The sequence below is a fragment of the Solea solea genome, chromosome 18, assembly GCF_958295425.1.
Source record: "Solea solea chromosome 18, fSolSol10.1, whole genome shotgun sequence".
In the NCBI taxonomy this organism is placed as follows: domain Eukaryota; kingdom Metazoa; phylum Chordata; class Actinopteri; order Pleuronectiformes; family Soleidae; genus Solea; species Solea solea.
This window is the reverse complement of record NC_081151.1, coordinates 52,377-78,789: the sequence shown is the minus strand read 5'-3', so window position 1 is coordinate 78,789 and position 26,413 is coordinate 52,377. Positions and strand designations below refer to the sequence as shown.

General features: G+C 40.5%; 1 protein-coding gene across 1 annotated transcript; it reads left to right on the top strand.

The window, feature by feature from the left end:
* The first annotated feature begins 396 nt into the window (after positions 1-396).
* znf106a (zinc finger protein 106a) lies at positions 397-26,413 on the top strand. Its single transcript, XM_058616079.1, has 22 exons — positions 397-488; positions 4,082-4,164; positions 4,911-4,972; positions 6,509-6,700; positions 8,057-9,955; positions 10,036-10,501; positions 10,591-10,660; positions 10,779-10,933; positions 12,008-12,068; positions 12,266-12,589; positions 13,301-14,081; positions 14,210-14,250; positions 14,905-15,050; positions 15,167-15,301; positions 15,394-15,510; positions 15,831-16,022; positions 22,265-22,327; positions 22,444-22,563; positions 22,672-22,743; positions 23,712-23,783; positions 24,756-24,905; positions 25,172-26,413. Exons 2-22 carry the CDS (start codon positions 4,111-4,113, stop codon positions 25,223-25,225), a joined length of 5,226 nt encoding a protein of 1,741 aa, XP_058472062.1. The 5' UTR covers positions 397-488; positions 4,082-4,110; the 3' UTR covers positions 25,226-26,413.

Sequence of the window (26,413 nt, the reverse complement as noted above, 5' to 3'; positions counted from 1 at the left end):
ATATAAGTTTGTGTTCGTGTTTAAATAGGTACTTGTACTCAAATATTTCAGTTTTATGCTGCTTTCTGTATATATATATATATATATATATATATATAGGGTAAGTATATATATATATGTATGTATGTATATGTATGTGTATATATGTATAAATGTATATATACTGTATGTATGTGTGTATATGTATATGTATATGTATACATATATATGTATATGTGTATATTTATATATATATATATATATATATATATATATATATATATATATATATATATATATATATATATATATATATATATATATATATATATAAGAAAAGGGATTTGATACTAATTTCCAACATTGACCCGGAAGTGAACCGCAAGCCAGGAGGCGTTCATCTTGGCTTGCGGTTCACTTCCGGGCCGAGGAGCAGGATGTTGTTGTTAGCTTTAGCAGCGGTGGAGGAGGGGATGCTGTAGTTTCACACACACGTGGACGTTTTAAAGGTACGCGACAGTAATGTTTCACCACTCAAAGCGCATTCAAATCATATTTGTCGATGATTTGTAATATGAAACAATTCATTCAACTTAGTTTGTGATTCGCTGGTAGAGCTAACTGCTGCTAGCTTTGACTTCACAGCTTAGCAACGTTTTTTCAACATAATAATAATTATGATAGTAATAATAGAGATAACAGATAATTAGTCTATCTATCTATAAACGTCCGTTTCTCCCGTTTGTGTTGGAGTTTTAATAATAGTTGGTTTGGCGATTATGGAGACAATAAGTAGTAAGCTAACTTAGCAGCTATTCTAACAACACCATAAACCAGAGGTCCGCGGGCCACATACTGCCCTCCAGTCCATTTCCTGTTGTCCACCATTTCATCAAGTTATAATGACCCTAACCCTAATAAGTTATTTCTGTATGTTTTTTAAAATGCAAAGATTTATTTTACATCATAAATGCATGTTTATGCTGAGTTCTATATTGTTCCTTATCAACACTTTTGTTTCAAAATTCTGAGGTGTCATCACAAATATTCTTCTCGTCTTCTGCCACTTTATCTTCCACGTGACTGTCCAATTTTCCCAAATCTGCATGTTTTTGGACTGTGGGAGGAAACCCATGCAAACTCCATTGTTATTGCAGTATCAGAATGAGGTAATATCATTTTCATATCGCTCACTAGGCCTGCACGATTCGGGAAAAAATATGCATCACGATTTTTTTCCCTCACGAAGTGTAAAGTTGCACACATGAACCGTGACAAAACAAAACAAATTGACAGTACCACTTTCGGATCTCTTACCTTGTACGGCTTCGTCATATTGCACTTTGTGGTGACGTTTGAGGTGCTGGTAAAGATTTGTGGTATGACCTTGCGGTGCTGCAATGACGGCAAAGCATGCCTTGCAAATCACATTAGACCACATATGTCAGAGTCAAGGCCCGCGGGCCGGATCCGGCCCGTGAATGAGTTGTCTCTGGCCCGCGGGATGATATTTAATTACTATCAAAACTGGCCTGCAGTATTATGTGCCCGCAGCACCATAATACTACAAATCCCAAGATGCACTGCGAGTGCACGCGATCCCGCGTCTTCTCTTCATGAGCAGCAGCATAGTCACAGTGGAGGACTAAACATCGCCGTCAATTTTCATCTCCCTCTCCCCCAAAATGGCAAGGTTGAAGGTAGACGCTGAAAACAGGGGGTTTCAAGACGGGTGGGAGACAGAATACATGTTCACTGAAGTAAAAGGAAAGCCTGTGTGTCTTGTGTGTGGAGACAGCGCGTCTGTTATGAAAGAATATAACTTAAGAAGGCACTATGAAACATCAATGAAACACACAGACGCACAGAAAGACAAATCTGGCCTAAGAAATTAATGCAACTGTTTTGCACTTTTTCAAGTTTGCACTAACTTTTCTAATTTTATTATAAAAGACAGACATTGGTGAGGATCAGAGCAGCACACTGATTTGTTTTTAATGCATGCTGTTTCATTTTTGCATTTATCTTGCCATTGAGCTTTGAAGGAAAATTACATTTAGCTGTTTACCTGTTAAAAAAAAGAAGAAGAAAAAACGTTTTCAATGTGTTACTGAAAGAGCCTTGAGAAAATATTGCAACTGATTTTATTTATGTTTTGCTTAATTTAATTTAATGATTAATGCAAGTGCAATATAGGCTGTGTTATTGGTATTGGTTCAATATGTGCAATAATTGCGAGTTTTAATAAACATTGAACCAGCCCGGCCCTCCACTTGTACCATTTTTTTTATTTTGGCCCCCCGTGTATTCGGTTTGAGACGTGGTTGGCTGATTCTCATCACTGGTAACTAGGTTTTCTTTATCCATTTTTAGTCCTGTCGCACTAGTCTAGTTCAACGATGCTGCAGACTTTCCGACCAAACCGCGCTCGCTCCACAAGGGAAACACGTGACTAAAAGGCGCTTTGTCATTGGCTGAGGGTGAAACCCTGATCTTTGTGAGAACCTAACGTTAACCTGCAGCGCATGGGATCGTTCACATGAGAAAGCGTTTGTGATGCAGTCGGCCTGTAAAATTAAAAGAGAATCAAAGTCATTTCAAAATTAAATTGTGCACAGGGGTGAATCGAGATCATGATTTTGTAATGATTTATCGTGCAGGCCCATCGCCCACCCTTATGAACAAAAAAGTTTGACTTTTTGCGCTTCTGACCAGACTCAATGCTCAGTGGCCCTCAGCTCATTTGAGTTTGAGACCTCTGCCATAAATAAATCTGAATGTCAGATAGTTTAAACAGTGAGGAGAGAATTATTTTGCTGTGCTGAAATTAGGAGCATGATTTTAACATTAACGCCAGATTCTATAATGTTATGCAAATGTTTATGTGAAGCTGCTAACTGTGAGCAGCCATCCTCAAATGTCTTTTGTTACTTGTGTGGTCAGTCAAACGTCTTTTGTCTCTCTGACTCTTGTATAAGTGGCTTTAACTTGGTTACAGTGTGATGATCTTCCAATGTTGTTTTTAATAAACAAAAACAGTTCTCTTGTTGTTTGTTTTGCACACATAGAAGCAATGGGAAAAAAATTCAATGTAATGCTAAATCTAACAATTATTTCCTCTAAGATTTGGGACATTGTCTATAATGCTACAAAAGGAGCATGTACTTAACTATTTTTATTTTGTTTTTTATATTTTTACACAATTTAGACATTGTGTCCAGAAACAAGGCAGAAGCTACTTGCTACTTAAATATCAGTCACTGTCTCTATCAGTGAGTTGTTTGCACATTGACTGTAGGAAATCGGGTTTTTCACTGTTTTGATGAGTAGTCTGTTTCTTTGATGTCTGTGTTTGATGTATTTAGTTATCATGAAAGGCACATGTTCCTAAAATGTTTCATAAGGTAAAGAAAAATAAATTTACCCCTGGCTGGGTTTGTTTTAGTTTATATTTGTGTCTGAACCAAACACTGCAGAACCACAGATTTCACAGGTCAGTTCTTGATGATGTTTCCTTATTGTTTTTTTTTTTAAGTCATGGTTTTGTTTTAGACAGTATCAGAGTTTTTTCAGATAGGGGGTGCTCCTACAACATTTGTACTCATGTCCAAATTCACTGTTTAGAAACCAGAAACATTTGAGAACAGAACAAATTTCCCACAGTGTCAGTTGCGTTTTTAGGAGGTGATGTTAGTGTTGAGAAAGCCAATAGTGAAGTATTGACTTGTGGCCTGCATTCATTTCCCACCCTGTCAGTGAATGTTAGAGGTCTAGACATAGCACTGATGCTACCATGGCTCTGCTGCCTCCTGGCCACAGATTTGCTCTATCAGCAGCAGACTGGAATTAGCTCAGTGACCAGGTTGAACCATGTGTGCTGATATTTGGGCTGTGGTACATAGACATGTTTTTGAACAGCTCGGTTTGATTTGTCTCACTCGTTGAGCTACAAATGAGACACACCGTACATGTGCTGCACATATTTATCCAACAGCATTGAAGCCACACTGTTTAAAAATCAGGTGCATTTAATAAATGAAGAACGTGTTGTTATGTGACCTGTTGAGTCTTTTAACTTGAATAAATTGCCTTCCTTTGACAGTAATCGGCTGAGGTTCACCTACATTCAAAATGGCTCCAGAGAGACAGTGTATCCTCTGTGAAACAGTCCACGCCTCCAAACAGGTAAATCAACCTCAAACATGGTGTAGGGACTCTGGTTACATTGACACTTTAGTTCCATGAGCTGTGGACAAAACAAATAACGATGATATTTGCTATTTTTCAGGCCAATTATTATTTATTAACCAGCCAAATATTACAGTTTTTTTTTTGTTTTTGTAATGACCTGAAGTACTGTATATATATATTTTATCAGATGGATGGAAAAAGAAAATCGGTTACTCCCCCATCAGTTGACCTCTAAATACATCAGCATTATTATTGTATTAGTATTTATGTTATTATATGCTTTGTTTATGTATATGTATTGAGTTTGAAATCAGTCAAAATCGATAATGTCTGATAATTAGAGTTTTAGAAATGAGTAAATTGTGGTTGTAGTTGACTTTATTGAGAGAGAACTACAAATAGAGAAACATCTCCACAAAATCTGAGGCAAAGCATTTAATAGCAATTATATGCTATGTCTCAAAATTTGTTTTCACATTACATTTACAAACATTATATATAAATAAATATTGAACTTTGTTAAACTGATATCAAAGGAAATGATATCGCCCTCTATGTATTTAAATTAAAATTTAAGAAAATGTAAATTAAATTATTCAGCATTTTTCTAACTTGCTTGTAGGCACTGAGTTAGCTTAATCTGTAGCTCGTGCTTTGTAACAGGGTTATCTATCACCTTACTAAACATGTGATGTGTTTGTCGATACCTTAGAGAAAAGGTTTTTGATGTGTATTTGCAGGAGATGGAGGAGCACATGAGAAGCATGCTGCACCACCGTGAGCTGGAGAAGCTCAAAGGCCGGTGAGTGTCCCAAAAAATAAGCAGTAATGCTGCAAAATTATGTAAATGCTTGCATTATAATCTATTTATATCTATAAATCATGGCATCAAATTTATGCAACACAGAATGTTTGAATGATTCAAAAATGTAAAACAAAAGCACCAACTTTGGTTCCTTGAGACTTTTAGTTTTATCGAGAAGTATTTGGGTCACAAGGCACATGCTCCGCTCACATGGGCATGTTTGTGGTGAAGTGGATTAATGGGCAGCTGTCTCATCTGTGGCAAAATATATTTAGACACAATCTCTCCAGAACAACAGACATGACCGATAGGAGGCAACTGGCTATCTCGTGACCACCATGTAGATTACTGAAAGTATGTGGCACGTCGCAGACTGAGAAGATTCTCGAATGGTGTAATACTGATTAGAGTAGTTCAGGCGGGAAACAGGAAAATTGATATTATTTTGCCACGACAGCGTATTTTAAACCTGATGGTAACAAAAGCACTCTGAGCAGCATCTGCCTATAAGTTTCAGTTAAATAAACACTGCAGCTCACAAGAGACGTGTCAAATGAGTCCAAAAAAGTCTAATTGATGACGGTGCCATTTTGACCTGACACTAATGTGTTCTGAGGACTGACATTGAGTTGCCACATGCATCCTCAAACCACCTCCAAATGTGGTTTTTGTGATCTGATTTGAGAAAAGATTCAGGGATTGTTCAAACCTGTAATTTATCTGGCCTTGTTCAGATCATTGAGGATTAATGGGGTTGAGGAGTGTTCCAACTGCAACAGAGGTCACAAAATGGCTGTGTGCCATGACACAAATTTGAGAAAGAAATTGAGAAGGAGCCAGGAAAGTGAGGGTCTCTATCAGAACCGTAGGATGACATTCTAGGGAGAGGTTTTTGAAGTGGAGACTATGAACAGCTGCACAAGGTTCCAGTTACAGGGTCTTTGCCTGGGATTGGTCAATGTGCTGCTCAGGCCTGTTCTAAAAACACATGCTGGCCTAGTGGTGGTGGCGGTGGGGGGGGGGGGGGGGTCGTGGGGCCTGGCACTCTAAGAGGAGCTTGAGGTCAAATAGAGACAGTGCCTTGTGTGGAGACTCAGAGCGCAGCAGACACCATCATGGAAGGGCACTAGGCTGAGGGCGCCGTGCCTCTCTCCCCTCCACGCGTCCCCTTGCTGTGCTGCACGGCTTGTTGTGGCGGCTGGACATAAAACTGGGTCCAGTCTGGCTGCTCCTGCCCTCATGACCTGCTGAAGAACATCAAAAACCCCAAGATCAGGATGATATGAGAATTTAACTTTTTTTTAAACAAGAGAAAATTATAAGTTAGCAACCTCCTGATCTGTGACACATAGATAATTCGGACAAGCTTTTTTTTTTATCAAGGATTGTTGAGTATTCTCCTCTCCTGTTTTTATTCTGACTTTAAAGTAACAGAAAGTAGAGCCAGGCTACATTCTTAAAGGCTCTGCAGGCAGTTAACAAAACAATGCCTGAAGGAACGATTGAAAGCCCACTCTCACCTTCCCTCCCCAGGGACTGTGGACACGAGTGCAGAGTGTGCAAGGTAACAGTGGTGAGCCTGACCGATTACGCCAGCCACATTTCCAGTCCTGTGCACAAGCAAAATGTGGAGGCCGCGGAACAGAGGCAAGCTGGGAACGACAACGAGGACTACTTTGACCAGGCTCTGGTTGACCTGATCGAAAGGAGAAAAGAACAGATCAGGTAAGATACGATTTTTCTATTGAATACATTTCTTTATGTTGTTATGTTTTGAATTTAATGGGTAACAGTTGGTTTTAAATATCAATGTTGGCGAAGGCATGTAATTACAAAGTCATTTATTTTGGGAAATTTAAAGAAATAAGCTCATTGCCATTTGGAAACAACACAACAATACAATAAAATCATAATTTCTTTTTATGGTGTTGAATTTTTAAATCTGGTTGGAAAAAAACACACTCAAACCTATTCATTGATTATCAAATAGATGACGATTCATTTAGTAACTGGTTAATAATCGATTAATAGAATAATCATTGCAGCCCTACTCACAAGCATGTATGTGTGTACACACTGTAAACCATGTATAGTCACATTCTGCTCAGTGTTGCTCACAGAACTGTTTTAGCTGCTGCATCACGTCCGGGGTCATATGTCAGGGCTGCAGCTTAAAAGAAAAAAGACAGTTCAGATGCAACTTGCTCTGCAACTCCCGATCAAAATCTTTATATAACACTTTTTTCTTTGATAGATGTTTCTGTATCGCCATTTTCTTACCATCGTAAACCGGAAAGCTGTTAAAAAGACAAGAGCAGCTGATGATGTGTGAAATGTGAGGCGAGTGGTGAGAGCAGAAGCTGGCATTCGTCTGTCAGCCTGTCAGATGCCAGATCTGTCTTTAGAGCTGTAGGTCACACAGTGATCCAACCAATCCTAGACACCTGCCAACAGTGTGCCAAGATATTTGATCTTACTAGACTTCCAGTGAGTCTTAAATCAAATTTTTGGCCACATGGGGGCAGCCGGAGCAAACTGTAAATACAACTTTGATAGTTGACATCGACTTTAAGCTGAGATGGCAAACATTTCTTCACATGTCCTTTGACGTCATTGTGCCTATAATAGTTACTAAAGAAGAGCACTGTGCTATTTTCTATACATTTACATATGTATGTTTAGAATCTGTCTGCTTCTCTAAATATAAATATCAGCCACACAATATGTGTTATGCCTAATTAAGTACAGCCATTGTTATAGTGCATTTCAAGACATCAGAGCTCTCAGAAAAGTATTTTAATATTTTTGTAATAATGTTTGTCTTATTTTAATATTTTATTGACTTTATAGTTAGAAGGTGTTGTACTGTCTTGCATTGTGCATTTTCTGTGTGGTTCACCTTTTGGAGTATATGAATATAATTCATTTTATTACAACTCTGTTACAACTATTAGCTCAAATCTTAAGCATTTTTGCATATAATTGAATTGTATTACAGAGTACCTGTATTAGAATGCACGATTTTGCACATTTAGCCAGTGAAGTGGGCACTGAGTACATCTGTCTGTCTCCTTTTTGTAGAAAAGAGAAGGAGGCTGCTGCTGCAAAACTGAAAAAAGAAGAAGAAGAGCATAAGAGAAAGGAGGAATTTCAGCAGAGGTTAAAAGAAACCAAAGACCGTCTCCGGCTGGAGTGTGGCTGGCAGCAGCCATCACGAGGTTTCAGTGGTCAGCACAATACTTGGTATGGTAGCAACCGGTATAATGCTAGACCAGGAGAGCCGTGGCCCTGGCACAATAACCAGCCGGGAAAGAGTGCCACCTGGCATGCTCAAGAGCCTCCCAACTTTCAGAGATGGTCATCAGACGAGTTCACTCATGACAGTTTTTGCACAGGGTGGGACGACAGGCAGTGGGATCAGGGTGGATTTTCTGCCAACCCGCAGTGTCGACTGCCTTGGCTCAGCAGTGGAGGAAGTAATTATGGAGTCTATGGACAAAACAACATATCCCAGTTCTCTCAAAGAGGTCGATCAATGAACTCTATGGGCCAAATTCCTTCTAAACCACCTCCCAACAGTTTTTTTAATAGGCCCTTTAACCAGTTTCAACAAATGGGCAATGAAAAGGGACAAACAGCAGAATCTGACCACAAAAGCAATAAAGTCTCGAAAACCTTTGGTAGCAATCCAAAGTTGGACAAAGCCTGTCGCTGGTCACCCTATCCAGTCACAAAGGGCTTTGAAACTGTGCTTCATAAGGACACAAACCCAATCTCATCAGAAATGCCTAATGTCCCTAAAGCCAAGAAGCAAGACAAACCCCCAGAAAGCAGTGCCTTAAACAGGCTGTCTCTACCAGAACAGAATCCAGGATCCTTGCCCTCTCGTGGCCAAACTGTGAAAGAGAAATGGAGGCATAAAACAAAACCTCAAGAGCTCAAGCCCATAGCTGGGAGTAGCAGCAGCAGTAGCAGTAGCAGTAGCAGCAGCAGCAGCAGCAGCAGCAGCAGCAGCAGCAATGCTCAGAAAGAAGGCTACCACACCTCTGCATGTGCTTCCTCTATTCAGAAGGCAAAGAAACTACTGCTGAGTAAAGAGAAGAAAGTGTCCTCCCTTTCTGGCCTCAACACTACAGTGCCACCCGCCAAGGTCTCCAGTTCAGGACCCTCTCAATCAAAGCCGACTCCAAAGCAGAGTGGACTCAGCTCTAATGCTCCGTCTGTTGGGCCACTCAAAACAAGGCAACAACTACAGCTCCCAGAAGCTGGCAGAGCAAGGCAGACTGCCTTAGAGAAGAGAGGTTCTTTGGAAAGCTCGAGTAACAAGAAAGAAATGTCACTGCACATTGTGGAGAAGCAGCAGAAGGATTGTCCTCAGAGCCAGATTGGAGTGAACAAAGAAAACAGCTGTAGGCAAAATGCAGCTAAACCAATTTTAAGTGTCGGGCCAGAAAAGCCTCTGTTGCATTTTTCAGACAGCAGCCAGTTCCTTCAGTCTCTACAAGTTAGTACCTCCACAATAGAGAGCTCAGAGGCCGCAGCCTCAAGCAGGCAAGAGGAGGAGAACAGTAAGAAAGTGGACAAGAAGCTAAGCTCTTTAGACACAGATGAAGCCATGCTGGCCAATGAGGCAGGACAGAGCTCAGAGAGTGACAACTCCAGAGGAAGTGGTGAAGCACAGTCAGTCTCAGGATCCAGCACAAATCTGTCCAAATTGGACCTCCCCTCTGTCTTGAAACGTGACCTGACCAAACACATAAGCTCCAAGAGCAAAACAGGAGGCCACGAGCCCAACCTGAACATAGCCAGGCGGGTGCGAAACCTGAGTGAGTCTCGGAGAAGTGACTCAGAAAAGGAGTCGGGACTCAAACCTACTGTGCGGCAACTCATTAGCTCCTCCGGGTCTCGACGCAATGTGAACTGGGAACAGGTGTATCAGGAGGTCAGGAAGAAGCAGGACAAAGGGAAAGGCATGCCAAGGTGACTTTTTTGTTTATCCTACATTTTGGTTTTGTCGTTATACATTCCTTTAGCTCATGTTCTGTTTTGTTGTTCTACAGGTTTGGGATAGAGATGGTGCCAAATGAGCAAGAGGACCAAAGCCAGGAAGAAGATGACATTGCCCTGCTTGAAGGTGTTCACTGGGAGTCGTTAATTGGCATCTCAGCTCCAGGTGCCACACGAAAACGCTCCTTATCAGAGAGTAGCCTTGCTCCTGAATCCACCCCCTCCTTGTTTACATCCCTCATGTCAAAGGAGATGGTACAAAGAGAGAGCCTCAACGTAGAGCAGCAGGAATCGTCTGTGTCTCCCATGCTTACTCACGGGATCAAAGACGTTCGCTGTAAACAAGAGGCAGATTACGTTCTTGATCAGTGTGAGGCCAGAACTCAGAAGCAGCCTGACAAACTGACATCAGCGACAGTGAAGGCCATACAGAGATCCGATTCAGTGCTCGGGGACAGCAGTTCAGGGACGGAGCAGTTAGACGGTCAGGGAACAGGAAAGAGACGAAGAGCAGTTGGGGTGAGTCGATAAAATGGAGCTAAAGGGCAACTCCATACATTTTTTTCACGTCTCTTCACTGTGCTTGACCCTTTCTTTTTCTCTTGTAGGATGTTCCAAGTGCAGAAATATCTAGTCTGGAACACAATAACAAAAGACGGAAGGTCAAACCTAAAAAAGGTCCATTAAAAATTTTTCAATATGCTAGTAATAAAAAGTAAATTGGTGTTCAAAACGTGCATTATGGCTAAGTAAATTTTTTAAATCTAAGAAACTAAGTACTCTTCACTGTGTACAGACCGTTTACAGATTGACCAGCTGCTGGCTGTGTCTCTGCGGGAGGAGGAGCTGAGTCGCTCGCTGCAGACTGTGGACACCAGCCTGATCCAGGCCCGGGCTGCACTGGAGGCCGCCTACTTGGAGGTGCAGCGTCTCATGGTGGTTAAACAGCAGGTGAGTGTTTTTTTGATAAATTATCTCTTCACACAGTCACATATTTGGTATGTCCAGGGTCTGTCTCATGCCAAAAATTCTAGAAGACGGTATGTATGTGTGTTATTATTGCGTAATTAATATTATTTCAGCAAGTGTTCATGCTCCCCATTTAAGTGACCAATTATTTATTCATATAGATTTTAGACCAGGGCTGTCCAAACTTTTCCTCTTGATTGTGGGTCAAAAGTAAACACCTGTTGTAATGCATTTTATTAAGATCCAAGCAAAACGAGTCTCCATGTGCCCACGTTGCCACGTGCACCACTAGCTCATCTCCCGTTCATTCACTGCTTGAGGTACTAGTTATTTTCAGTCCTAGTTATTTTCAGTGGCGTCCCTGCTCAAAGTTAGAGGGCACTTCCTGTTTAAGATGGCTGACTTCCTGTTGGGTGAAAGGCATGTCCATAAACGTGTTGAGGGAAGTTTTCTTGTCTCACATATCAAGTTGCGTGCACATAGGCAATGTACAGCCAACTTGTTTATTGTTTTTTTATTGTTTTTTTATTTTTTGTTTATTTTATTTTGCACAGTTTAAAAGAAAATACAAGATTAACAAAGAATACAAAGTAACATACAGTGCAGGAAGAAGCAGAAAGCCTAGTGGGCTTATTTGAAGCATCTACCAAAATACTGTTAAAATTAGACAATATTTAAAAGAAAACACACAATTAACATACAAAAAAACAACAACATTAATATAAAAGCAAAAGTGTGAGTGTGTAATGTGTGCTTGTGTGTATGTATGTGTGTGTCTCCATGAGGGAAATACATTACATGTCATTACATGTACAGAGTAATTTTACACCCGGTCTGATGCAGTTGCTAAAACTGGTGATCCGTAATAAATATATTTTAAATATATTTTCAAAACTTTTTTTTCTGAAAAAAGTCTTGCGGGCCAAATGAAATCCAGGCCCCACTTTGGGCAGCCCTGTGTTCTGGAACTGCTTTTACTTTATCACCTCAAATCACTGGCTTACAAACAGCATTATTCACTTTCTCATAGTTCTTGTGTGGCTTTGTCTTTCACAGGTGACTGCAGAGATGAGCTCACTGAGAAACAAGCGCATCAAGTTGCTTAAAGGGATCCAAGGTAATTAAGTATATTTGTGTCATAAACTTAATTTGCACTGCTAAATGTTTAATGTGTGGTTTTATTCATAAACGTGAGTTTATGTCCTGTGGTTAAAATATAACTAACAATTGAAACAAAGTCTTTTTAACCAACTTGGCAGTCACTGGATATGTGATATGCAAGATTGAGAATTTTCTAAACTGTTTTTATTGCAGGTAGCTCAGAGGACACACCTCATATTAAACTAAAAGAGGAGAAGATGGATGCCACAGATGCAGACCTGTACATGGCGTCCTCTATTATGCTTTCCTCTGCTGTGGACACTGTTCCTGCTGCTGCTGCTGCTGCTGCTGCTGATAGTCCTAATCCTCCTGCTCAACCTGCCTCCCCTCCACCCTTCATGTCTGTAGTTATCAAAGAGGAGCCTCAGTCGCCTGTCTATGTCAGCTCAGGGCTGGGTGCTGTGGACATTATGACCCACTATGCTCACAGCACAACACTGGAGCTGCCTGTCACTCCTGCTGCAGCATTCCCACCAGGTAATGTCATTTAATGCACAATTGAATCAGTGTTCTTTGATATTATTGCTTGTTGTCTCTCTTGTACGAAACCATAAACAGGCATTTTTTTCCCCCCTGCCTCTGCTTACGAAGGACGTTGAATATAGTATATTAAGACTTTCAATATCCAAATAAGTGTAGATGTGTGGGTGGAGTGGCTCAGTGGTTAAGACCGGTACCCTGTGTGCGAAAGACATCATGGTCGCAATGGTCGCAAGTTCGACTCCACTCCTGGCTGACTGTACTCAATTCCATTGTAAATCGCTTTGGATAAAAGCGTCTGCTAAATGACATGTAATGTAATGTGTGACATCTAATGGTGAGACTGCAGAGTGCAACAAATATTGGGCTCTTTCACTCACCCCTCCCTTTTCCAAGCATGTGAGAAAACGACATTGTCCTCTGCATAGTAAGAATGCAAACCACTCTCTCTTTGATTTTGAAATTATTTTTACACTTATGCAAACACCCTTAAATAAACCCCCTAAATGTTACATACTGGACCTTTCAAACCTTTTTAAATAGGGGAAATGTTTTGGACATGTTACACCTGGACCAAAGTAACCGAATATTTCAAATCTGTGTCTGATACACATAATAATAAATCATTGTGAACATTGAGATACATTAAGTCCAGTAAATTGTATTGGCAGTTGATTAATCTGCAGTTTCCTGATTCACTCTTTGCAGATCCTGACCTTAGCTTCCAGCCATCTCCTGAAAGAAATCCTGAGCTATACCAAAGTAACACAGGGAAACTGGGAGAGGCCTCTGCCTGCAAAGAAAGCCCATCAGTACTGGTTGAGGCGACGGAGAAGGACATACACACCACAAGGAGCAGTCTGACCCCTTTGACCGAGTCCAAAACCTCAAAGCTGCTGTCACCAAGCACGAGGGGCTCTGAGCTGGGGAGTGCTGCTGAAGTCACAGCCACAACGTTCACTGTGCCATCTGTCCTCACTTTGCCGTCCTCTCCACCTGACCTGAGCAACGGGAAGCGAGTGAGGAAGCTGAAGAAGAGGAAGGTGTTGAAGAAGGCTCAAGGAACGGAGCAGCCTGAGAGTAGTGACACTGAGATGGACGGAGAGCTCTTGAGGCCCAGGTGGCTGCGACCACGACGTAGATCCAGTGGAGGCTCTCAGGTTTCCACATCCATTCTACCTGCAGAAGACAGAGAGGCCAACATGAACGTGGAGAACAGCGAGGAGACGCATAGGCAGCTGTCTCCAACCATCAAACTCGAGGAAGCAGACTATGATTCCTCCAAACACATGGTGACACTTCCTTCTTCAGCCCCTACTGAGCTGACTGAGAATGTAGATTTTGAGGAAAGCATGGAGGTCACTGCAGCCAGTCAGCTGCTCCACACGGATGCTGTGGTTCCAGATTTCTCCAGACCCGAGCCACAGAGTCTGGCCTGTAACGAGGTCACCTCCACAAGTGACATGGACATATGCAGATCCTCTGAGAGGTGAGAGAACATTTTAATGGTAGTTCACTTTTACAAAAGCATAAACCTTCAAAAAGTCTTAATGGTAGCTGAACTTCAAACTGCTGACCAGTCATTAAGTTCCTTATTTCTACCTGTTCTCCTCACAGTGACATGCCATTTGCCATCACACTGCCTAAGAACTCATCAGGTGAGTTCTTCTCTGCAGTGTTGGTATATTCGTTGAAATGCTTGTGCAGGAAGAGTGTGTCCGTGTCCCGGAGTGGAAACCTGACCCACGGGAGACATATTAAACTAGTGAATGTTTGTTCTTGTATATTTTACCCGACATAACGTGGTGGAGTTTAAACATAGCCAACGTGTTTGCTTTTTATTCAACATTGTGTCATAAAGGCAGCTCACCATCTCAGTTATTACCTAAGCAAACAAATTCTGCCACGAACTGAGCAGCCAAAATTAGAAATGTTAGACTCCCTGAATTAAAATAGACTCTGAAGTGCCTAAATTACTTTTTATGGGCAAGATATTCATAGTGACGCCGTATAGCAGCAGGATTAGTACAGTTAAGCTTTCTGAGAATGTGTATATTGAACCCAATGAACGCTGATCACTACCTTAAAGTAGGTCATTATGTTGCATAAATGCAAAATTTGAATGAACTTTGTACAGACTGAGTCAAGGAGAAATGTGTTTCTTGCAACAAAGCAAATTGCGTTCAGCCAAGAGTTTAAATAAGCTGATCTTTTATTCTTTAAGTCAAACACCGTGCCCACATTTCAGCATACATTTAATTTTCTTTCCTACTTTGCTTATCTTTGCTGACGTGTGTGTTTGTGTTTCAAAGATGCATCTTCTGATCACGGTGGGGAAGAAATGGCCACAGAGGGGGTGTTTGAGGGCCACCAGGAGGCAGTGAATGCCATGCAGATCCACAACGGGCTGCTGTACACTTGCTCAGGAGACCGGACTGTCAAAGCCTTCGACCTGGTGGTAGGTGCTGATGAAGCTCTGCCGCTCTTTGTCTGAATGTTAATTGTTTTTTCTCTCTGACATCTTATATGAATATTTTGTTGAGATAAAACCCATTTTGTGTTATTTCATTGCAGAGTCGCAAATGTGTGGCAGTGTTTGAGGGTCACAGCTCCAAAGTCAGCTGCCTGGTAGTGTCCGTGGCTCCCTGCCTTAATCATCGCCTTTACTCTGGTTCCAGTGATCAGACCATCCGCTGCTACAGTCTCAAGGTAAAAAAACACTCCCTTTTCTTCCTCTTCTTCTATAAAACAACCAGAAGGTAGGAATTCATGGATTCAGTTTGTTTCCTTTGTTTCCACAGACACAAGAGTTTGAGCATCAGTTTTCTCTGTTGGACCGAGTCCTCTGCCTTCACAACCGCTGGAGGACTTTGTATGCAGGCCTCGCCAACGGCACAGTGGTGACCTTTAACCTCAAGGTAAGAAAAGTAGAAATTCCACTTACTGTGAAATGTTATATTGGCTTAAACATAGACTGTATATGAAAGGGGGGGACATCATATTCCAGTCCTTAAGTTCACTGATGTCCCCCCCAGTTTAAAATAATTGCTTTATAAGAAACAAAGAAGCTTGTAATAGTTCTCATGTTTTACAATTAGGCTGTACTTTTGTACTTCACTGATGAAGAGACAGAAATAGATGTAGTCATTAATGGAAGAGCTTCTATTTTCCTTGACCAGTTTTGTCATTAAAAACAAACCTTCCTCTGTGTTTATTTGTCAATTATTGTATCATCCAGACAAACAAGCAGATGGATGTGTTTGAGTGCCACGGACCGCGGGCCGTGAGCTGTCTGGCCTCATCGCAGGAGGGAGCACGGAGGATCCTGCTGGTCGGCTCCTACGACAACACCATCAGCGTGAGAGACGCCAAGAACGGGCTGCTGCTGCGTACACTGCAGGGACACACCAAAACTGTGCTCTGCATGAAGGTAGGTCCATTCTGACACCTGGACCTCAACACAGACACACTTTCACTAATTTCCGTCATTTAGAAAGGAGAAGGGAAAACCCCCAGCTATCTTATTTATTTATTCAACTCAAACTTGTTCCAAACCAATTTTACTCCAAAAATAATCCAAACATGAAGCAAAACAGTTTGAAAATGTGGTCTACCATACAAATAAAATTATATAAATAAATAAATAAAAAATGAAATAAAAATACACCACGGTTATATTAAAGGGGACATATTATACCCTATTTCTCCAAGTTAAAATAGTTCCCTGGTGTCCTAATGAACATGTCTGTGACATGCCATAAGGATGAAGCACCATAGCAGTTCAATAACCCTGCCAAAACTGCCCCTTTCAGAACGCTCGGTTTTGTGCCTGGTTGCCTTTACATGCAAATGAGACACAGGCAAACACACACCTACTTCTTCCGGGGGGGTGTCGACGCCGGCCCGCTCACGCTACCATGACAGCAGTTGAACGTGAACCGTGGGAGAAACACGGCTGGTGGAGGAAACATTGCGGTTCAACTAGGGCTGGGCGATTGATCAAATTTTAAATCGAAATCGGATTTATTTGTTTGGACGATGTTAAAAAAATTAAAATCGATTTTTCTGATTTTTCCTTTTTACTGCGCTCACTCAGCTCCTGTTTCCTCCGCTCCATTCCTCTCCCCCTCTCCCCACTAGTTCTCCCCACTAAAATCTCAATATTTAAGCATCACACGTGTATTTCAGTCCTGAGTCTGGGCATGGAGGACGTACTGAAAAAAAAAAAAAAAAATTTTATTTCCCATGTATTTTTATTGGGCATTTATAATACATACAAACAAACATAATTACAGAACAAGTAAACAGACAACAGAAACAGAACATAACAGGTTGACAAAATTAAAACAAAACCCACCCCTCACCCCCTGGAGAAGACCCACATGGAAAATATAAGAACCCTGCTATGCATAAGAGACCAAATATTAAGTTGGGTTTGTATCAGCAAGATAGTGTATCAAAGGTTGCCAAGTCGCGTCAAAATGTTGGAGACTGTCTTTCAGAACATATCTTATTCTTTCCAGATGGAGCGTATTAGTCAATTCATCCAGCCACATCTTAGATGTTGGTTCGTTTACACTCGTCCATAACGTAAGAATCATTTTTTCGCTATTATAAGACCATATGAAATAAAACATTGTTGTGCTTTGTTTAAATTCTTAAAGGTATCAGACACCCCAAGAATAATAAGTAAGGGTTCTGGCTTTATCACAAACCTCATAACCTCGGACATTATATCAAAAACACCAGACCAGAAAGAGTAAATTTTGGGGCATAGTGCATAACTATGAAGATGGGTTGCAATGGAAGATTTGCATTTATCACACACAGGTGATACTTCTGGATATATATTATGTAATTTTTCCTTTGAGAAATGGAGCATGTGTATAATTTTAAATTGAATAAAACAGTGTCTTGCACTATGTGAGCAAGTGTTGATCTTCTCAAGGGCTCTGTCCCATAGATCATCTGTGATCTATCTGTGATCTATTCTTTCTCCCATTTGCGTCTATGCATATAGGCAGGTGGGGGACTAAATGACAAGAGATTATTATAGATACGTGTTAACAACATAGGTTCATATAACGGCAATTTCAGACAGTCATCTATTAATGTTTTTGTTTCGGTCTGAAAATCCTCCAAATGTCTACGTATATAATCCCTGATTTGCAGATAGTGAAAGAATTGATTACTTTCCAGTCCAAATTTCTGCTGTAATTGAGAAAATGAGGCAAATACACCTTGTATATACAGATCTCTAACACATTTAATACCTTTCTGATTCCACCTAGAGAAGGCTCCACCAAACCAGACGGGGCAAAAGTGGGGTTTCTATCTATGGGTAAAGCAGAGGATATGGCTTTAAGATTATAACTGGATTTGATTTGTTTCCAGATACAAATCATGTTATGGATAATAGGATTGTTGTTATATAATAATCTACTGATTTTAGTAGGCGCTAATAGAATTGTTGCCAATGAATATGGATGGCATTCCTCTTGTTCCATCAGTAGCCAATTAGGTGGGGACTTTGTGGCGTTCAGCCAGAAAATAAAAGTCTTAATCGCTGAGGCCCAGTAGTAAAACAGAAAATTTGGGAGTGCTAATCCTCCTGAAGATTTAGCCCTGCAGAGATATTTCTTACCTATTCTGGGAGCTTTGTGTCCCCACAGAAAAGGAGTAATTAAGTCTTAATGTTTAAAAAATGTTTTTTTAAGGAATATCGGGATATTATGAAACAGATATAATAACTGTGGGAGGAAGACCATCTTAACCGCATTTATTCTTCCGATCATCGAAATTGGGAGTGCATCCCAAAACAATAACCTAGAGCGCAATTTTTCTATTAAAGGAGGAAAGTTTTGTTGAAAGAGAGAGGAATACTGTCTTGTCACTTCTATTCCTAAATAGGTGAATTTATCCGAGGGGATTTTAAATGGGAGATTAATTAGGAAAGTCAGATCATCCCTGTGAACTGGCATCAAGACACTTTTTGTCCAATTAATCCGATATCCAGCGAAAGTACCGAATAATTTGATTTTATCTAATAATACCGGAATAGTCATTTGTGGACGTGTTAAATAAAGAAGAATATCATCTGCATACAAAGATATTTTTTTCACTAATTGTTCCTTTAGTGGTGAATCCATGTATCTGAGGGTCAAGTCTAATACTTTGAGCCAGTGGTTCGATAGCAAGAGCAAAGATTAGAGGGGAGAGGGGGCAACCCTGCCTCGTCCCCCTACATAACTGAAACGGGGAGGATAATGTTCGGTTGGTTAGAATTTGGGCTGTCGGGTTTTTGTAGATCATTTTAATTAGTGATAAAAAACCATCTCCGAGATTGAATCTACTGAGAACTTCAAATAAGTATCGCCACTCAATCTGATCAAATGCCTTTTCAGCATCAAGTGCAAGTATAACAAGATCAGAGTGTGGTTCCCTTCTTGTGTACATAATATTAAAAAGGCGTCTCAGATTGAAAGTAGAGTTTCTGTTAGGTACAAAACCCGTCTGGTCTGGGTGAACTAACCCCCCCAACAAGGGGCTCAGTCTGTTAGCTAATATTTTGGCAAATAGTTTCCCATCAACATTCAGGAGAGAAATAGGGCGATAAGCACCTACTTCCTGTGGATCTTTCCCTTTCTTATGAATTACCGTAATCACAGCTACAGTTAAAGTTGTTGGTAGAGCACCACTCTCTTGAGCATGTTTGAATACCTTTAATAAATAAGGAGATAACTTCTCACCATACCTTTTATATAATTCACCAGGGAGTCCGTCAGGACCTGGTGATTTATTACCTTTTAACGAGGCAACAGTAGACTGAACCTCTTTGATTGTGAGCTCAGCATTCAGTGATTTACAATCTTCAACACCTAACTTGGGTAGGTTACATTTATCTAGAAAAGTATTAATAATCTCAGGCTCTGAAGTGGATTAAGGTTTGTGAGTATCGTGTTATCACAGGCTTTGACCTTATGTATTGTCCTATCATTCTCCATTTTTCGGAGCTGACGAGCTAACAATTTATGCGGTTTATCCCCAAATAAAAGAACCTTTGTCTGGTATACAGGAATGCTTTACTAATCTTCACAGACATAATTTGATTGTATTCATATTTCAATGTTGATATTTTTCTGTGCAAATTTGTAGATGGGGATCGAACATTTTCCTGATCCAGTGCTTTGATCTGTTCTTCCAGGTCTTTTAATTTGGACATATTTTCTTTTCTCCTTGATGCTTCAAATGAGATTATGCTACCTCTAATATAGGCTTTAAACGCCTCCCAGAGAGTGGAGGGAGATGTCTCCGGAATATCATTCATCTCAAAATACAATGAGATTTGATCTTTTAGGTAATCACAAAATCTTTTATCAGTAAGCAGGTGAGGATTTAGTCTCCAAGAGGTATGCGGTTTATCTATGTGGTCTAAACATACTGAAAAGGAAAGTGGGCTATGATTTTTTTTCTCCTTGTTGCTATCATTCATAGTACCCCGCGTATTGGTATTGGTAATTAATTTCTGTAAGGTCTTCTCGTCTCTTCCATCCCACTGCAGCTTCCTTGCCCAACCCAAATCTCCCTCCCAGGTCAACCTGAACCACATATTAATAAAAAAAACAAAATAACATACTCTAGCCAATTCAAAGTGAATTGCGCGAGCCTTCTTAGGGAAGCAAAAAACAAAAACTGATAACTAAGGTTACTTCCACACCTACTGGTGGCCTGTGTTAACTTCAAAATTGGTTCATTAGCTCTGAAACTTAATAATAAAGAAATTTAAATATGAGAAAGGGAACGAACAACCACACAGGGGTATGCACGCACACCCCCATTCATACAAGCTCGTCTATCATCACGTTTCACATGTACAAGGGAGACGTAGAGTTAAACACAAATGCACTCCCCAAACCTAAACTGTGCATTCAAAAAGTTTTTTTTTTTTTTTTTTTTTTTTTTGGTTTAACTAGAACATCTTATGCAGTATATACACATAAACAACTTTGGAAATTATCCAAATCAAATGAACATATTTCTACTTTTGTTATTTCTTCTCTGCCATCTAAAATTGAAATCACCTTTTATTACAATCTGAATGGGTAAGCATCCAAAAATTGGTCTTAAGACCTGGAAATAAACATATAGCTGCTTGAACATTTAGAAACAAGAGGTAATTGTGGACCACACTGGGCAACACACTTACGACATAAAGCTGAATATAACCATATAACCTCCCTGGCACGGTTGAATAGAGCCCGTCGCTTAGCCACAGTCGGAGGATAGTCGGGGAATATTTGAATCCTCTTGTCTCTGAAGTGAAGTTGCTTCGCCGTGCTGGCTTTCCGTAGAATGTCCTCAAGCACATGATAATAGTGTAGCCTCAGGATGAAGGGTCTGGGGGGCTCTCGAGGGTCGGGGCTTCTCCGTAGGGTCCGATGCACTCGGTCAATAAGTGGCTTCTCATCCAAAGATAGCACATCTTTTAGCAGGTCAGCTACGAAGTCGCGCGGCCTGGGTCCTTCTACCCCCTCGGGAACTCCGATGATTCTAATGTTGTGCCTCCTTGATCTGCCCTCTAAATCCTCACATTTTTCAGTCAGTTTCCCCACTTCGGAATTCAGTCATGTTACCTGGCGTTGGAGAGCAGTAACATCGTCGGAGTGGAGTGAGGCTGACTTCTCTAGCTCTGTAATAATCTTCTTGTGCGAGGCCGTAGCTTCTTTAAGTGTGGAAATGGATGTTTGAATTTCCTTTTTAGTAAAAGCCAGCTCCTCTCTCAGCTCAGTGCAAACCGTTTGTATACGTGCATCTATGGAGGCACATATATCGTTAGTCGCTGACTAAATACGGCGACCACTGGCCGCAGTCTAATGCGAAGTGGTGCAAACACACAAACACACGTTTGCTGACTTTATCTGGCACATTAGCTTCATATATAAAATTTAGCCACTGGACACACAGATCCTCTGAGGCTGGAAGTTTGTGTAAAACACTGCTCCACTGTGCAGCCACGAACAGCACACTTGTCCCTCCGTGTTGATATAATACCGCTCTCCCTCCCTCGCCTGCACTCTCGCAGGGACAAGGTGGAGCTAAGATGGAGCTCTCGAAGTAAACTTACTGGTGGGTGGTAACATTCACGGTGAAATGCGCATGCTGCCGTCATAAGCGGAGGGAATTCAACATCGAGTGTTTTATCGCCTATACTTACACTAAGGGGAAATACGAAAAAAGGACTGAGTATTCTTTTTCCACACTTTGGCGACTGGTAGGGCCTCCAGAGTCCCAAATATAAGTATTGAAATGGTTAAAAAGTTAATTTTGCATAATATGTCCCCTTTAAGGCAATTTCATTTTAACTACAGGAATTGATGAAGAAAAATTTAAAAAGGAATAATTTATGTTCAGGCTTAGTATTGACCTTAGTTGTACACGTGTCACTAATAACATTAGCAATGGTTTTGTTTTGTCCAAACAAACGTGACAATGAGACATTATAAACAACAGCAGCAACACTTCATGTCATGATTTACACCTGTATTAAAACCAAAAATACTTTTAAAAAGTGATATATATATTTTCCAAAGATTTATGCTTAGAAATAATCAAATGTCTGTTCCTATTCTCTCATATGTTGTGTTGATGTGAAATGTCCTTGTTGTCTCTCAGGTGGTCAACGATCTGGTGTTTAGTGGCTCCAGTGATCACTCAATCTACATGCACAACATCCATGTGAGTCGCCCTCTTTATCTGCATGACATCTATGTGTTTACTTACTTAAGAGAAACCGTTTCATGTACGTGCTTTGCTCTGTGTGTGTGTGTGTGTGTGTGTGTGTGCATGCACAGACAGGAGAGCTGGTGCGGGTCTTTAAAGGTCACAGTCATGCTGTTACTGTGGTGGCCGTCCTGGGGAAGGTGATGGTGACCGCCTGCCTGGACAAACTGGTCCGTGTCTACGACCTGCAGGTCTGCACCTTTTGAACCATCTGTCACATTTCTTACGCTCGCTCTCTGCTGGTTTTGGTGTTTCTGTGATTAATGAATGAATCATGTTTTTTTTTATTACCTCCATAGTCTCACGAGCAGCTGCAGGTCTACAGTGGACACAAGGACATGGTGATGTGTATGGCTGTTCACAAGAGCATGGTGAGACTGTGTTCTTAAATTGTTACTGCAACCATAACTCCTGCTCTTTATTTACTTGCATTTCCTTGTTTTTATTAACTATTATGTGTGCTGCTGCTTTTTTTTTTTTTTAAGAGGTCTTGATCTCAATAGGTCTTTTATCTGGTTAAATAAAGGTAAAATAAAATAAAATAAATATTCACACGTTTCAGTACAACTGTGTGGTGGCAAAAATGTGGCGTTCAGATATAATATATTACCAGTGTAGTAAGAGTGGAAGGAGAATGCGAGAGCATCTTGCTGCCAACTAGTGGTTGGAGACTTAGATGTGAGGATTACCACTACCAATATCACAACCTCGAGTATTATAACTACTAACTTCCATTAACCAGCCCTTTCACAAACTGTGTAACGAGAATTCTGCTGAGTCTTGCTTAACATGTTGCTGCTTTTTTTTTTTACTGGTTTACATATTGGTTTCTCTGATATTTAGGGTTTGTGGATCAGTTTTGGATGCTTTTATTTTTCCAATATCAGATGAAGTGATTTTTAAAATAATTTGCACCAAAAAACTGTGTCCAATCATCTCCATAAAAAAAAATTATACAAAGGGTTAGGGTTAGTCGATACAGTATCACCCTGTGAAATATCACAATATTTTTCAGATTTTTATGTTATATAAAATTAGATTAAAATATTAAAAGTAGTGTCTGCAATTTTGTTTGTGAAACACATTTCATCTTTTGTTTTGAAATGATCTCCTCGTCCTGATAACCGTTAATAAAAAAAAGTGTTGTGCGTAGCTCTCACACGACTGGAAGTCGTCTGTCACTAACTGATATCTGAAAACACCACTGAAGCAGAGACCATAGCCACAGATAATTGTAAGAGGGGAGCTAACATTGACAGTTGTGTTGCCACCTTTGCTTTGCCTCACTTGCTGAAATTCCTGGCTTTAATGGGTCATTTTTATGTCCGTTATGTTTCAGATCTACACCGGCTGTTATGATGGCAGTGTGCAGGCTGTCAAACTGAACCTGATGCAGAACCATCGCTGCTGGGTAAGATGAGAAGAGTTCAGCTGTGGATAAAGTGAGATGATTCAGTCACCCAAGCAACACATATTGTGGCTGGGTTTAGTTTTGTATGAATTTAGGCTTTAAGAGAATAATTCAAGACAATTTTGACAAATCTTAACAGAAAATGTATGTTTATAAACAGTTTTAGCTGCAGCTTTATCCCTTTATTAGACAGAGAGTCTTTAGATGCAACTAGAGTCACCATCTTAACTCTTATGTGGAAACTCCAGTCCAGGAAAAAGTCAATGTCACTGGTGTTTGACTGACAAATGACAAATACACAGACGTGATAAAAAACGATGTTTTCACCAGCAAACTAAGACTGACTAATGCTGTCGATTCACGGCTGCATGTTTTCATGACTCAGTTTGGGCTCAGTATTTTAAAGATTATCAATGGTTGGAAGACTCACAATGCTAATGTCTCACCACTAAACTGCAAACTAATACTAACAAGCTGAAAGTGGACATTATTCCACAAGTCAGTTCCCCACTTGTGCTTATAGACATGAGCTGAAAGAATTTCACTGCAGGGACCTTTTCCCTCTCTTCTAATTGGACTAGTTCTTCAGAGCACTCTTTTTATACCAAGTAGTAGCACCGTAGAAAATATTAAGCTCTCTCAATCCCAGCTTTATCACCAACGTTAAAATACAGAGGTGTAAATAGGTCGAGAAAAGTCGGCTACAGAGTCAGATTTATTTTCTCATCATCCTCGTCTTCCTTACATATTCACACACTGTTATAGTGACATTAGATTCAAATGGTACATGTACCACAGTTTGAGAACCATGGCTTTAGAAGAACAGCTGTAAAACTCCGTGGTCCGTGTCAGTTTGTCGTTCTTTGTCATGATTAAATGAGTTCAGCTGTGCACACGGAGCCCCTGGTCATGAGCAGACGTCCTTAGTTTGTCTCTGGGTTGTCGCTTCTAAACGGCGTCTGGTGTTGACAGTGGCACGGCTGTTCACTGGTGTTCGGGGTGATGGAGCATCTGCAGCAGCACCTGATCAACGGACACACCGGTGCCAACTTCAAGATGCTCAAGTGCCGCTGGAAAAACTGTGAGGATTTTTTCTGTGCGCGCAACAGCAGCTCCAAACAGGTAAATTTAAAATTAAAGTGTTCACCAGTTCAATTCAAATATTCCCACAAAAGATTTGCAGGATTATTTTAGATTAAGATTAAGATTAAGGTTAAGATTTAAAGACAAGATTGGAAATGGAAAGTTCAAACTTGACCATAAGTGTGAGAGTAGATGGTTATTTGTCTGATGTGTTTGAGATTAAATAATTTTATATTGCACTTCACGATTGTTTGCCATCTTTAAAAGTGGACCACATATCGAAAACACAATGTTTGCTTTTCCAGGTGATGCTGTTGCACATGTGTAAACATGCTGAAGAGACTGACCTGGAGCCTTGAAGAGCCATTGGTGGGGACATTGTTTCCTCCTGAGTTCTCTCTCTCTTCTTTCCTCTATCTTTAATGACCCCCCCCCCCCCACTGTCGTTAACCTCCCATATTGGGGGGGATGTTCACAACAAAAACCAATAATCATCTTTGAAATATGGCATGGGCTAGGTTAAGAGATGTTTTTATTGTTGTAGTGCAGCTATGATTTGTCATGTTGAGCAACTCATAGTCATTTTTGTTTTGTTTTTGAAGACATGTTCGTCATACACTGAAAGTACGACAGCGATGTGTGAAGATGTTTGAAGGAATTTGGTTGAATTGACAGAATTATTTATGGTTTGGTTTTTATTTCCAGAAGAAGCCAAGTTTCTTTTTTCTTGTTTTTGTTTGACGTAGCGATTTACATTTATTTTCCTTTGTTGTTGTTGTTGTTGTTGCTCATTCAGGCGATTTAAAGGTGTTGAGGGACTTTGGTGCAGTGATGCGTGACGACGACATGTGACAATTTTACATTTGCAGTGAAGACAGAGCCAACACATGGATACAGTTGTGTGTGTGTGTGTGTGTGTGTGTGTGGATTTATGTCTCATATTTGTCGACAGAGTGGTTTAAGATGTGTTTTCCATGAGTGAGTGTGAAGTAATGTTTTTACAACTCTGGGTTAAGGTTACCCTAACCACTGATGTCTGAGAAATGTTGTGTTTTTTGTTGGGAAATTAGTTTTTTATTTGGAATAAGGAGCAGAAGGCACCGGAGCTGTAGCTTCCACAGTTAAGATTGTTTTCTAACAAAGTGTGGAGGTGAAGGATGTTTTAGAGGAGGTGTAGGATGGAAGAGCTTGAAAGGGAAGAATCAGGATTTGTCTCTCATGCCATACATCCCCCCCAGGCAAGTTGGTACAAACACAAAACCAGAACATTAGTTCAAAGGCACGTTCAACCAGTTTTAACCCGTGTGAAAGCCAGACTTTGTGTGGTTACATCTCTCTTTGGTTTGTAACCTGATGATCTTCTTCAAACTCTCCTCCTCTCACTTGTTATTTATGGCCGACAAAAGCGTGCAATTCACCTCTTACCTGGCATTCCTGAGTTTCTTCAAGTTTTTTCATTTATTATCAATGTTGTGACTTTTTTATGAATGTGCAATCAAAAGAAATTGTTAATTGTAATAAAACAACAATGTTGCAACAGTATAAAA

Excerpts from the sequence above, each read along its gene's own strand:
- znf106a (XM_058616079.1), top strand. The coding sequence starts at position 4,111 with ATGGCTCCAGAGAGACAGTGTATCCTCTGTGAAACAGTCCACGCCTCC. Across the intron at positions 16,023-22,264 it reads AAACTGTGCTCTGCATGAAG|GTGGTCAACGATCTGGTGTT; the intron begins GTAGGTCCATTC and ends GTTGTCTCTCAG. Across the intron at positions 23,784-24,755 it reads TGCAGAACCATCGCTGCTGG|TGGCACGGCTGTTCACTGGT; the intron begins GTAAGATGAGAA and ends TGGTGTTGACAG.